We start from the raw sequence: 14,855 nt of genomic DNA, 5'->3' as shown, positions 1-14,855 counted from the left end.
AGCAGTAGGACAGCAGTGGAAATCCAGATGTTAAAAACTCATTTCCCTGTCCGCCCCAATTTTTTTAAAAAAACTTTTATTTATTAAGCGTGTTTTTCCAGGACCCATCAGCTCCAAGTAAAGTAGTTGTTTCAATCTAGTTGTGGAGGGCAAAACTCACAGTGGCCCATGTGGTGCTTGAACCAGCAACCTTGTTGTTAAGAGCACGGCACTCTAACAAACTGAGCTAACCAGCTACTCCCAAAAATTTTTTTTTAAAAAGAGCTAATCTATAACCATGCAACTTAAAGCAGACCCACCATTTTTCAGTACAAGCACATACAAGTAACATATATTGAAAGTTAAAGGTTTAAATTATATGCAGAAAGAATTCCAAAGAAAATTTAAGTTTCTATTTTTTGAATCTTAAAATAGTTGCAGACACTGAAATGCCAAGATTATATTTTAAAATGGCAATTCAGAATATACATCTATTGATGAGTTAAGACTAACACCATATATATGACTAATGTATATGTTATTATAATTTCCAGTGATATATGGACTATAGTAGTCTTGCAAATTGCATTTAGTGAAAATGCTATAGAGTTAGAAAACATTTTCCTAGTTTACTGAACTATCACTCAATTTTTTAAATTCATTAAATTCTACCCTCTTTCCAAATTGTTCATTATCATTTACTTTTCTTATTGTTTCCTTTTCAAATCATTCATATTTCTTTTCCTTTATATTTCTTTCTTCTCGTTCATTCATTTAAATTTTGAAATAACATTTGTGGGTCTAATATATATTAGGCACTGTTTTAGGTAGCAGGACTGCCTAGATTACCAAGAAAATAACATTGTATGTAGAAACTTACAGTTCTAGTAGGGTAGGCAGACAAAAACAAAATAAAGAATTAAAATCTATGAAGTCCAGATAAATTTAAACAATATTAAACAACGGCTATGGCAGTGGGCATAGGAAGGAAGGGAAGATTCAAGAAACATTAAGGAGGTATAATACAGTAAGACTCAGTGGGAGAGGTAGGATTTTCGAGGTGGACTTGAGGTTTTAAGCTGCTGGGCTAACTGGTAGTGGGGGTGTCATTTCCCAAAACAGGAGGAGTTGCGGGTTTTATAAAGAAGAAACACTACAGTCTGAGTTGTTTACAGGAAGACTATTCATATGAAAATGTCTAATATACAGTTCAAAATATAAGGAAAAAACCTGGGACACAGACAAATAAAAACATGTTGCTGTCAGAGTCTCTGGGATAAAAAGACCTAAAACTAATAAAAACTGATAATTTTTTTCTCGTGAACAGCAGGTTGAATACACAGACTAAGGTGAAACCATGGATAATACTGATTTTAAGGGAAAGATAGAAAAGAAACCTGTCGAAGAAAACTGTAAAAGAGAGATCAGAGAAATAGTGAAAAGAACAAGTATCCCAAATTACAAGACCAGAGACAGTTTTAGTTAGGAGGAAAATATCAACATGGTCAAATGCCACAAAAGGGGCAAATGGAGCGTCCTATACAGAATTTTAAAGCAGTTACTGTGTTGATGCCTAACTCTGTACCAGTCGTGATGAAGACTAATAAATAAAACAAGAAGCCTTACAATCTAACTGAGAAGCTACCACTCATATTCAATTAATATTTGAATACCAACCACAAGTGAAGCAATATGTGGTGTTATTTTAGTTACTTAAAAGACAAAATTAGAAGGTGATAAAAAGAGGTATATTTATATACAAATGCTTATATTCATAGCAAAGAAAATTCAGTAAACTGAGATTTATATTTTACGTCATTTACATCATTTAGAAAGAGTTTCATGAATGCCTTGAGTTTGAAGTTCTATTGTATAGCAACATTACGCTATGGCACATTGCATGGGATTAGGATTATTAAGTAGTATGTATTCAGTCTTGAAGATAAGCAATGGATTAAGTAAATGTTATTGTGTCTAGCGCAGAGGCACATATGGTAGGCAGGTGCTCAATAAATATGCATTAGTTAAGCAGCATTTACAGCCAATGAAGATTCTTACTAAAATATATCAAACAAGCAACCTGCTTTCCTAGCAAAAGCTGTGAGTTCTTGGCAAGTTGAGATGAATCTTTATTTTAGGCATCTCTCCACTGTTTCTAAGTCTCTTAAAAGCATCTTAAAATTCACTGATAAACAGTATTTAAGATTTCATGTGACCTGTTCCACAATAATTTAAATCGTAAAAGAATTACCAGATGGACCTTAAAAAATGAATGTTAAAGTGAGCTTTAATACTTTTAATGATCACAAGTAGCAAAAAGAAAAAGACAGACACTGACCATAGTTTTGGAGTAGTTCCTCTTTGGTGGAAACAATCAGAGATCGGTCTTTTGCTGACAGAACTACGGCAAGGCACACGTAATGCTGCTCAGAAGAATTTGCTCGGCGTACAACAGTCAGAAGTCTGACGGGGTGGTTACCTGGAGGAGCACTAAAGTGTTCAATACAAAACCAGCTAGAGTAGCTTAAGCCAGATGGAGGAGGAAAGAATCTTTCACCTACAGTAAAAACAGGAAAATAACAATGAAAGAGTTTGTGTCGACTCATATTTACTTAAAAAAAAACAACAAAACCTAAAAAGCAGTAAACTCTAAATACAATATAATCTATTGAAAAAAAAGAATCTCATAAACAAACAAAGTGTATTTACCGGAACCAATGCCGCTGACCACAGCCCCATCAATAAGACCTGTTGTGACGGCATTATTTGTGGGGGCGTTATGAGGGGCCAAACTGGGTAGGAACAGGCAACTATTGAAGAAAAGACAATGTACATATTAGAGACCAATTATTTTCTTCTGTTATCACTATACCCTTACCACAGTGAAATAAACTGCCATTATTTATAATAAGTGTAACTCGAGATAACAGATGATAGAGGAAGTCTGGATACCTAACAAAGTCCTTCCCTTCTTTTAATTATGTGATTGTTGAAAGGTCCACTTTAAAAATCTCCAGTAGCATCATTTTAAATTTAAATTAAAAACAAAAATCAAAGTATACATTGTATGTGGTAAATATACCAGTGTACAACCCTGTTCAAGACACTTGAACTCTTTCATCAGCACAGAAAAATTCCCTTGGGCCCCTGTCCAATGAGTCACTCTCCTCTGTTACCACTGTTCTCATTAGTTCTGCCTATTCCCAAATATGTTTTAATCTATTATTTGATAATAACCCATAAAAAACTTCTTAAAATATAATTTATAGTTTTAGATCAATGTATAGGAATCCCACAAATAACTGGCACTGATATAGATCTATCCTATTAGCATCTGTGTCCATTAAGAGGTTGATGGACTTTATAAACTCGCCTGCACTTCTCTATATAGTCTTTATTGTTGCTTCTGCTATTACAGCCTTTTCTGCAACTTACAAGTATTTACTCATTTGATGTGATAGTCACCGAACATTTATAATGTATAAGATACTAAGCTAGGTGATTTAGGAGAAAGGATGACGATAAAACCCAAAGAGCTTTTAGGCTGATTTTAATTTGCATGTTATCTATAAATTTATTGTACTAAATCAGAGGTCGGGAAACATTTTCTGGAGAGGGCCAGACCATAAATACTTTACAGTCTGCAGACCAGATAGTCTTCCATGACCACTCAACTCTGCCACTCTATCTTGAAAGCAGCCCCAGATAATACATACATAAATAAGTGTGGCTTTGTTACGATGAAACTTTGTTTACAAAAAAATAAAATGTACAAAACAGATTTGGACCATGGGTTTTTGGTTGATGACACTAATACCATATCAATTTATTTAGAATTAAAAATAATTAAATATAAAAATATTAAAATAACATGCTCAAAGAACTCAGTAATTTGAAAATACATAGTATACAGTATATTTTAGTCAAGTAGTTTTAAAACCAAAGATTTATTTGGTAAAAGGCAAGTATGAGGCATAAAATAATACAGTAAGACTTGGCTACCTTGTAAATTCCTTACCCAAATCCTTCAAGGGATGTGTCAAATTCAACAAAAGCTGGAGTAACTGACGACCCATGAAGTCTGATGTCATGTGGGGTAGTCATGGAGACCAGGCACTTCACCCTGGTCAAGGGTACAGTACTTCCTTCAGCAGATTTTACCAGGCTCTTGCTTATCCGGTAATGGTTATCTTCATGTAAGCTGAAAACATTATCAGAACCCAGACCTTCCATAGATGTAATCATACTACCTGTAAGTCAAAGAAAATTTCTTGGGAAAAATATCAGGTAGGTTTCTAAAATAATGACTTCACAAGGCTGATTTTTAAATACCACTGTTCTGTTTCAATATACAATAATTTTATTTTTAAAATACCAAAGCTGTTATCCAGTTTTAATGTACTGTATGTTCATTTTTAAACGTAAATAGAATGTGTTTCCTTTTATTACTAAAATACTAAACACATTGTAGAAATGTTGCAAACTACAGACTACAAATAAGAATAAAAATCACCAATAACCACAATCCAAGCCACTCTTACAATGTGATTTAATTATAAATTAAAGCTAGTGATATTTATAAAAAGCAGATTATATTTCACAAAATTATTATTTCTCTTTAAGAAAAGAAAGCAAAATATTCTAGAAGAATTATAATGGAAAGAAATAGGTCATCTTTCTTATGAAAATAATCAGAAATAAATAGAAGAAACTTCTTCCATTTTCTCCCCACTTTCAATTCTTACCTTACAACTACTAAAATTAAATACATGATCACAAAATACTTCAATTAAAAAACTCCTATCTGGATGTAAATGATAACAATTTCAAGAATGAAAAGACAAATTTTAAACAAACTGCTCTATTTTTCAGGAATGCATTATAAACGTAATAGAGAAAATACTCCCTCTCAAGATAAACTACATGAATGTAGCTGTTTCCCTCTTTAAGGTGCTAAGCATTCAGGCAACCACAAAAATATTTCAATATTCTCTGAGAGAAAAGAATCATTCTTGTTTCTACTCTTTGCAAAGGAAATCACAACTCACTTCTAAAGGACTGTGCAAAGTACAACAAATATATATATATATTTATCTGAGGCATGCATATTAATTGATATGAAAAACTGCAATACTTTGTTTTCCACTAAAACTGTTGGAATTCAAAAGATCTTAAAGTTTCTAAAACAGTATTCACTAATCACTTATAATAATTTGCAGGGGGAAAAAAATTCAAATAGAAATAATGGTTGAAGGTTGTTTAATCTCTCTGATTCTCACCTGAAAAACAAGGGGTTGAACTAATTGATCACTATGTCCTTTCAAAGCAGCCATTCTACTTTTCTAAATTGTATTCTTTCCTGCTTTACTAGTAATGGTCACTTTAATCCATCAAAACAAATGCCTTATTGCTATGGCTAACAATGATACAAAATGAACTGTAAAGTTAAAAAAACCAACAAAACCACAGAATTAACATTGGCAGGAAATCTAGTGCAACTGAGGTCTCTACTGAGAAAGCCCCTGGAAAGCTCTGAGTGGATGGAATCTGTTGCTTCTCTGTGGTCGGTGCCAGACAGAGACTGCATTCTGCTATCCCCCAACCTTCCTCAGTCTTTCAGCCTAAAGCAAACCCTTCTCCTGAGAGGCTCCTCATCAGCAAAACTATCACACCGCCGTCTAGGAGACTGCTATCTACTGTCGCTGGCATTTCACTCTCAGTCTTCTCTGTACTCATTCTTGCAGCGCACCGGGGGATGTCAAGGTCCACATGGACGACCGACCGAACACCATGCTTCTAGTTTTGTGATCACCTTTCCTCCAGTCAGCTTCACCTCTGCTTCACTCCACAATGTGGGCACGGTCCTTTGCTTTGCTTGTTTCACAGGCTGCCATTATCCTGCCCCATTCCTCCAGTTCTCTCATTCCTTTTCTCTCACTACGTTTGCTTTTTGGCTGAGACATTCTCCAGTCCAGTATTCTGTCCTTTTCCTCCGAGCCTATCACTAGCTGCCTAGCTCCACTTCTTTCCCTTTCCAGCTCATACAACTTGCTGTACCTCTTCAACTATTTTTATCAGTTTTAAGTTCCTGTCCTCCCTGTCCCCCTACAATAGCTATCCTGCAAACTCAGTCTGTTAATAATCCAATCAACTACTCTTTAGCCCAGCAGCAAAGGCTACCTGAGAAAGGCAAAGTAAAGACGTATAATCCCTTCCAAGCCAAGGGTTATTCTACGTGTAATCCTCATCTCCTCTGGATCTCACTTATTGTATCAGTGATTCCTTCCCCATTAGTCAATCAATGAGATCCTGTATTTCTCAATTTAAATAACAAACAACAACAAACTCTTCCCTTTCCTTTCTTTCATAGTCAAACTTCTTGAAATAATATTCATCCCCCACATGATTTTTATTTGTAAAATCAACCAAAAAAAGACAACTTCAAAGGTTGACTTACTTCTCATCTCTGGCTCATAACTCAGTGAACTTGGTTTGTGGACCCTGTATTGTTTCAGCAGTTTTTTGTCCCAGGCACCACAATTTAATGGACTTGCCAAACGCAAAAACTCCCTAAAGAAAAAACAAAGCAAAGCTATTCCTTGATTGAGAACATTTCATAAATTATAAATCAAACAATAAAAAAAAGGGATGCAATGAATTATAACACACTAGTTAAAATACAAAAGCAATCCAAACAGTTATTTTAAAACAATATACAATGTTAATTTTACGTTTTAACCACCAAGCACTGAAAACTGCACAGAATATTGTGAAAGGCTAGAAAATGAAATCCGAGGAGCATGTTTTTCTGGAATGTGACGTACCCTTTGTTAGTTTCCCATGTAGAGTGCAATATACAATTAGTTTTATAACCTATGGCTTATCAGCAGCGGGTATCTGTACCATTATGTGAACTTTTCTTCTAAGAATTCATTAACTATAAAACCTGAACATGTCCAAATGGTTGATTCCCATTGCTTACTCTGTTTACCTAACCAGGCAGTAGAGTTATTTAGTAAAATATGTACTAGTATTGGGTATGAGACAGTCTCTCTCTCTCTCTCTCTCTCTCTCTCTCTCTCTCTCTCTCTCTCTCCTTTTAAAGCAGCAGATTACCAAAAAGGATCAGGGGGGAATCCCCATGCTATTTTCAATAGTTTAGGATTCCAAACATATCCATAAGATGATGGACCAAGTGACTAGGAACTGTCTCATTCACCCTGACATTATCAAGGCCTAGCACACTGCCTGCTACAACACTGTTTAACAAATGTTTACTGCCTGGGTTTTTCTTAATCCATCATTGGTTTGGAGTAAGTTAAAAAAAAAAAAAATTACAAATGAAGTCCAACCATTTTTAAGAAAGTTCATAAAATTTTTATGAAAAAGTTGTACTGTACCAGCAGAAAAAAAAAATATCTTATAAAGAGAGCTGTTTATATTATTAAAGTGACAAGATATATATTTTTGTAAGGAAGGACAAGATGATTTATATAACCTGTTTAGCTAGGTAATTTTAAGAAAAGTATTTTTTTAAATATTGTTGCATCCCTAAAATATACAGCACAGCACTGTTTTCTCTTCCATTAAAAGGTTATTTAACATATATATTATTTATTTATTTATTTATTTTTTTCTTGAATGTTAAATTGTGGAAGGTATATCCATACTATGGAATACTCTGGCAATAAAAAGAAACAAACTATGGATATGTAACACTTTAGGTGCATCTTAATGGCATTATAAGTGAAAAAAGCCAATCTCAAAAGGTGACATACTGTATGATTTTATTTATTTAACATTGTCAAAAGTAACAAATTATGGAGATGGAGAACAGATTAGTGGTTTGTGAGGGTTAGGGGAGAGGACGTGACAATAAAGGAGTAGTACAAGGAGATCTTTGTGACATCTTGATTGTGTGGTGGTTACATAAATGTACATACATGATAAATAACAGGGAACTACAGTACATATGGATACATCGTACCAATGCCAGTTTCTTGGTTTTGATGTTGTACTATGGTTACATAAGATGTGACCAGTGGAAAAAACTGGATGAAGGGGACACAGAACTTCTCTGATCTCTCTTTACAAATTCCTGTGAATCCATAATTATTTTAAAACAAAAAAGTTAAAAAAGTATTTCTTAAAAGAGTTCTCATATATAAAAATTTCTTAAATATAAAGTAAATGCAAGTCATCAATATAACATGACTTAAAGGAAAGTGAGAGAGTGTTGGATCCAAGTGGAAGAAATAAGCCCGGACAGAAACATCCTGTTTACTAATAACTAGATTTATCTAAGTGCTATATTTTGAGCATTTTGCCCATTTTTGTTGTGTTTGGTTTTGCCCACAGATACCTGAACACATGTCTATGAAAGCGAGAGCTCTTGCATATAAAAAGACTCCAGGAACTACCATTCCTAAATGCGGCTTATTCGAACGTGAAAATGAGAACCACTGACCTCAGCACCATGGGCTCCAGGGCCTGAGAGGCTAATCGTTCAAACATCCGCTGGAGGGGCGGGTGCAGTGCGTGGTCCTCATCAGCCAGCGCAGCACTGCACCGCTGCAGCAGGCGTGCGTGAAGACCAGCTTCACACATGACTTGCTGGTTTCTTTCTGTGTGCACCAGGGATTGTAAAATATTTGCCACGGCAAGTTGAAGGTCCAAAGCATGCTAAAGTTAACAAAGAAATCCATGCCACCAGGGTGTTCTTAGTAAGACAGGTGATCGTTCTCTCCACATGAAGCGCATCTTTTCATATGAGGCCTCTACATGCTTCAAACTACATTCAGATGAATTAAGTGGCTGGCTAAGAGTGATACAGCAACTACGGGGCGAAGCAAACATTTTCTGTACTCATTTTGCTAGCATACCCTGCTGGACTCCATTCTCTTCTAAGCCTTTTGTACTACATAACTGCATTTTTATTTTTATAGAAATAGTTGCTGTAAAGCTTTTTCATGGTGGGTAAATAACCAGTACAAACGAAGGCCTATTCTTTACAGTTTTATCACTTTAGGCCTTAGAAGCCATGTAACATTTTAATAAAATATGTCACCTAAATGCCAGTTCACCCAAACTCTTGAGTGCTACACAATCAAAATGGATAAATGATCTCTAAGTGGTATCTTCGGTCATTTTTCTTTTTGTACTACTTATTAACAGTTTCCACTGCTAAGCAAGATTTACAAGGAGAAACAGAATTATTTTCACACAAGAAGTAACCATCTTGGCTGCACTTGTGACAAATGAATTATATTCTAAAACATTCATATCTACCATTAAGAAAACTAATAAAAATTAACTTATAAATGAATGAAAATTAATATAGAAAAACCCTATACATTTTTTCCCTTTACCTACTTTAGTATGTGATATGGAACAGTTTCATATCACTTACCACCTTTCTTGGCCCCACTCCCTTGCTCATGCAGTCACACTCACATCCTTTCACTCATTAAAGATAGGAAGGAACTAACATATCCATGCTTACTTCTGGCTGTGTCACTGACCCAACAGAGGCCAGGAGGTCCAACATCGCAAGCATAGCTCCAGGATGGATGATGACGGCATCAGAACTCTGGAGAGATGAAGTTGTCACATGTAGTTTCAGGTCATTTTTAGGAGGGTAAATGGGGGGAGTTGAAACAGAATGATATGCATGCCTATAAAAAAACAATAAAAAAAAGAGTGTAATTTGGTATTTAATTCCAATCACATTCGCTGTTCATTTTCTTCATCTTCTGTTACCTATATCGACTGATAAGCAAAAAGCCTTGTAATTCAAGTTTAGGTTACAAAACACCTTAAGTTTGGGATATAGAAAGGCAACATATTATCAATTCTTAATGAGTCATATACATAGACAATTTAACTGTCAATTATTCTAGGCTCTTTATCATTAACTATTTGGATTATTTTACTAAAGCATGGCACACGATGACTATAGTTAACACTGCTCTATGGTATATTCGGAAGTTGCTAGGAGACTAGATCCTAAAAGTTCTCATCCCAAGGAAAGAAACATTTTTTTTTTCCTTGTTACATCTATGAGATGTTGGATGTTAACTAAACTTACTGTGGTAATCATTTCACAATATAAGTCAAGTCATTATGCTGTACACCTTAAACGTATACTGTGCTGTAGGCCAACTGTACCTCAATAAAACTGAAAGAAAAAAAATAAAAGAATGGCATCTATATCAGAAGATACAAAGAACAGGTGAAATCATAGTGAATAGATGAAATCATAGCTCTAGGAAAGGTGATGGTTCTGACATGTGATAAGAGTGCAAGTTGAACTAAATCCCTCAATGACACTGTTTTCTTTTGACATTACCTATGTGTTTTTAACCTTGCCTTAGCCATGGGTGACATCATCAAGGACTAACAAGATGACAGTGGTCTTCTCTATAACTGGGTGAACAGAGTCAGGGCTGGCTCAGAACCTTAGCTACCTGACGATAAGTATATTAAGCATCAAGGGAGTTTTCCTTTAGCTTCCATGGAACTATATTCACCTTCTTTTACATAATCCCCCCCACCACTGAAAAATATTCATCATAATTTTTAAAAACTTAAGAGAAGGCATGCTTTATGTAACAAGCTTCTATGAGCTAGATAACCTAGCCATGTCTTGAATATACAACATTTTTTGTTATCAATGATTTCCACTTTCTATTTCATACTATGCTTCTACAATTCATGAGTTTTGCACATTTTGTATCTTGGCACTAGGAAACAAATGCGCATGGCTTCAGCCTATGGGAGCTCTTTGTTCCAGTGAATCAGTTTCAGCATAATTTGTCTAATGCTGAGCTCTGCCACTGAGAGCAGTGCAGTTTCAGTGCTGGCACAAGAGCAGCTTGGGAAACAGATGCTTTAAGTCAGTGATTTAGAAGCAAAGAATTGGCACGGCCATTTTTTTTTTTTTTTAAGTACCATTCTTTTTTTTTTAACAGAGATTCTAGGAAAGTATTCAGCTTCACTTATAAAAAAGCACATGGGCTTTCTTAGTTTATTTAAAGTCAGCATATCCTCCACCCACTCATTTTTGCACTCCTTGTTATTTTGCTGATTTTATTCAGAAAGATTTAACTTCTAAACTTACTAAGACAGATTTCTAAATGTTTGTTACCAAGAGTTATCTTCTTCTGTGTTGTGCCCGTTAGTCTTTAAACTATTTTGACCCATCTAGAAAAAACGATTCATAATTCCTCTATAGTGTACTAGGAATTCCCAACCCTTAAGAAATTCATACAAACTGTTTTTATTACACACAAAAATTAATTCAAATTTGAGAAAAAACTTAAATTCAGATTGTGTATTTTAGTTACAAAATTATTTCTGAGTTGCCAGATCTAATACAGATTTGAACTTAAATTATGGATACACCCAGGAGGGGTCTTTTATGCCTTTTATAATATATAATTATTATGGTAGCAAACGTTTTTTAATCTTATGTAAGGATACAATATTCTTATATATGAAGTACATTAATTCTTCTTAAACTAGAAATATATTACAAATATTGTAGAAAATTAAAACATGGTAATTATTAACTAAAATCAGTTCTGTTTTAATAGGCATTATATAATATTAATTCTTACTAAATCACTTAGGTATCACCACAAGTATTACCATCTTTTAAATTCAGAAATCATGGTAAGCTTATTAAATGGACAATTCCTAAGCAAGACCTAACCATGTGCAAAGACAGGGTAAAATGACATTTCAAAATTTAGTTAATTTCTGTTGTAATTTCTTTTAAGACTTATGGAAATTGCTACATCATAGTGCAATCTAAATTCTTATATATATTTAAGACTTATCTACCTCTTCTGGAAATATATACGTATTTAAATTCTGAATTTGTTTTGCCTTAATTAACATCAAATGTGCACTGAGTAATGGATACTATGTTGTAATGATAACTACGTGGTACTCGCTATCTTTTTCTCCATCGCAGATATATTCCAGAGAATCAGTTATTATTTTGTATTTTGTTTTCACTTCCTCTCTGATTAAACATTGTTCAGCTAGTATAATCCTATTCCATTATTCCTTTTGAATAATGAATAATAATGAAAAAGAGTTTTAGTTTTCAAAATATGAAGTTTCCCAGTTCTTTCTCCCCCAAGTCTTAAAATAATTAGAGAAGAGTCTCCAGGATTTTACATTCCAGACAAGAATCACAAGCCCAGCACTTCCTTAGTACCTGAATACTCCACAAACCATAAACAGTAATAATGTTAGCTTCTCCTTTTGCCAACAAAAACATGTTCTGCCACAAGAAAAAGATGCCCATGAGCTGATGTAATTTGTTGAAATGTTCTTGAGATATTCTAAATTCGAAAGTTACTATATTTGCATTTGTGAAATAAAAACACTGTCTTCCTTATTAGCTTATGATTCTTATCAGTGAGCAAACTGTGCGGGCAAAGCGTCACCCTGGAAAATGTCAACATTGGTCCTATTAGTAGCACGAACAGAACTGGGAGTTTCCTTAAGGTAACACCAACCTGTAAACTGATTAGTTTTCCCACGGATAAGATTCATGCAACTAGGATGTTGAATGAGCACCAGTGTCCCCTTAAGTCAAACACATAGTAGCATCCTTACAGGTAGCTGTGTTGCAAATGATGACAAAATGTTTTTGATCTAAGGCCTTAAGTAACTTTTATAATATGAAATAAAATGCTGTTTTCCCTCTGTCAAATTACCATTTAAGTAAATGGTCAGGTCTGATGGATTTCTTTTTTTAAAATGTGTTCTTTTAATCTGTGAATTTCTATTAAAAGTATTTTGTAGTTTTTGATTAATAGTTAAAAGGGTTAAATATTTGTAAACACTGTACTACTTAAGCCTTTACTCTGTATGACAATCATAATTGTGATTTTTGTTAATAACTAAAACTATTTAGTAATTGAAACTATTTTTCTAAGATCTAGTAGTTCTATGGAATAGTGAGCGCACATGAATCTTCAAACACAAAGAATACGTGCACCTCATTTATTATAGCAACAGAAAAGGTAAATAAATAAAAACTAGGTGAACTCAAATTAATTTTATGGTCTCTTGAATTAAGAACTGCTCTTTAAAAAATAGTTTTAAACAGAGATGTTGAACAACACTAAATTTGTTTAAATCTATTCTGAACTATGCCATGATTTACTAGAAGAATATGATCTTTAAGCTCCAATATAAATTTAAGAGAAAAAGTAAAATATAAGTTTATATATCTAATGAATATTACTATTGAAATATATTAAAGTACAGAATCTATAACAAATATTTTTCATATAAAAACTCCAACTATATTCAAGTTTCAAAATCTGAACACTAGAAATAACATTAAACAACATGGCAGCAGGATTAATTTTTTTAAAAGCCAGAATGGGAGAATATTAATACAAGACTTAAGGATTTGTACTTGGTTATGTGGAAAATGGGGAAGGAAGAGTATTTGGTGCCAACTGCATGGACTGTGATCATTTTAAGTACAGGTTGCAAATGGATCTTAAATGGATCTTAACTATACTCTTGTCAATCAACCACTATTCTTTATATTTGTAAGTTTTATTTATATATGAGGTAGACTAGGTCAGCTTAGGAAGAGATTTACACAGAACCGATTTTTCCTTCACTTTTTCAAAGGTTAGCTGTGACAAGTCTCCATAAAAGCATCACATTTCAACTGGTTGAATCTGACTGAGAAAAGACACATTTCCTTGCCAGTGCTGTGATGTTCATTTTAAAGTACCAGTAAAAACCAAAGAATTATCCAAGGCACATTTAAAGAAAAAGTAGAAAAATTCCTTAAAGAGGCACTAAGTCCTCATTTCTCAATCAATTTTAATAAAAGATATGACAGCTCTAAACAAAAAATTTTAGTCTAAATAATTGAGTTGAATGACAAAATTCTACATGTCCTTCATATCTTCATAGCATCAACACGTTTTACTCTCATAAATATACTCAGAAGTTGACAATTTTAAAACCCAAAAGAAAAATTTCAAGTTATAAAACACAATCATCACATTAACATATAATTAAGCACAGAAGAAAAAAAACCCATACAAATAAAGATTGACTTCTGTTATAAGATCAGTACCTTTTCCTGGACAAAGCTGGTGTACCCCAAGGAGAGGGGAGAGAAGACTCACTTGTCAGGCAAGGAGGGATCTGTTCTGCACGACTACAGACAACAAAACAGACAGGGTGGTTTAGAGAGGTTAGCAGAGAACACCAGGTTGGCAGCTGGTTAGTTTCACAAGAATTACCCGTAAAAGTCTAATAAGGAATGTCCTCCATATTCAGCAGGAACAAGGAACAAGACTACAACACGTGCACTGAGGGAAACAGAAAAGCATGCTTAAGGCCGAGGCTCACCCATTAATGTTAACACTTAACACACTGTTAAACAGGGTACCGTAAACCCTGTTTTTGGACAAAGAAAACTAAAAATGAGGTATACTAACTAGGACAAGTAGAAAACAAGGGAAAAGAGGTTGAATCCAAAAAAAAAAAAAATTCCATTTTAAGTAGCTTATTCTATGAACACTACATGATCCCATGTTTCCTATAATAACATATATGCACTTTTATTTTCAAGATGGGAAAAAACTGGAAAACAGTTTTTTCTTACATTACTTGTATTTTCTTATCTAAATATGGAAGTCTAAAAATATTACTGGAGGCCAGAAACTTCTCAGTAGATATTTCATAGTAAAAGATATAAAACCTAAGAGAAACTCTATCCAGTAGTTACTTGGTTTATTTATGGGGGCAATATAAAAAACAATTCATTTATTTTATGAAATAAAACTATGGTCACTGTCAAAAGGGATAAAGCTTGGGACAAATTA

At 34.0% G+C, this 14,855-nt stretch overlaps 1 protein-coding gene across 8 annotated transcripts in view; it reads right to left on the bottom strand.

Annotated features, from left to right (window-relative positions):
* WDFY3 (WD repeat and FYVE domain containing 3) overlaps window positions 1-14,855 on the bottom strand; it is a 247,316-nt gene that overhangs the window by 94,944 nt on the left and 137,517 nt on the right. For 7 of the 8 annotated variants that reach the window (XM_074323991.1, XM_019731293.2, XM_074323992.1 and 4 more), the window contains 7 exons: window positions 14,102-14,185; window positions 9,482-9,653; window positions 8,447-8,661; window positions 6,437-6,549; window positions 3,998-4,229; window positions 2,689-2,789; window positions 2,318-2,536 (listed from right to left, as the gene is read on the bottom strand). In XM_074323991.1, coding sequence (XP_074180092.1) covers window positions 2,318-2,536; window positions 2,689-2,789; window positions 3,998-4,229; window positions 6,437-6,549; window positions 8,447-8,661; window positions 9,482-9,653; window positions 14,102-14,185 — 1,136 coding nt within the window. The remainder of the gene's footprint in view (window positions 1-2,317; window positions 2,537-2,688; window positions 2,790-3,997; window positions 4,230-6,436; window positions 6,550-8,446; window positions 8,662-9,481; window positions 9,654-14,101; window positions 14,186-14,855) is intronic. The other variant, XM_019731299.2, reaches the window with a different exon arrangement.

This window comes from Rhinolophus sinicus, linkage group LG02, assembly GCF_036562045.2.
Source record: "Rhinolophus sinicus isolate RSC01 linkage group LG02, ASM3656204v1, whole genome shotgun sequence".
Taxonomy (NCBI): Eukaryota; Metazoa; Chordata; class Mammalia; order Chiroptera; family Rhinolophidae; genus Rhinolophus; species Rhinolophus sinicus.
Note: the sequence above shows the minus strand (reverse complement) of the source record. Positions and strands in the feature narration are given on the sequence as shown.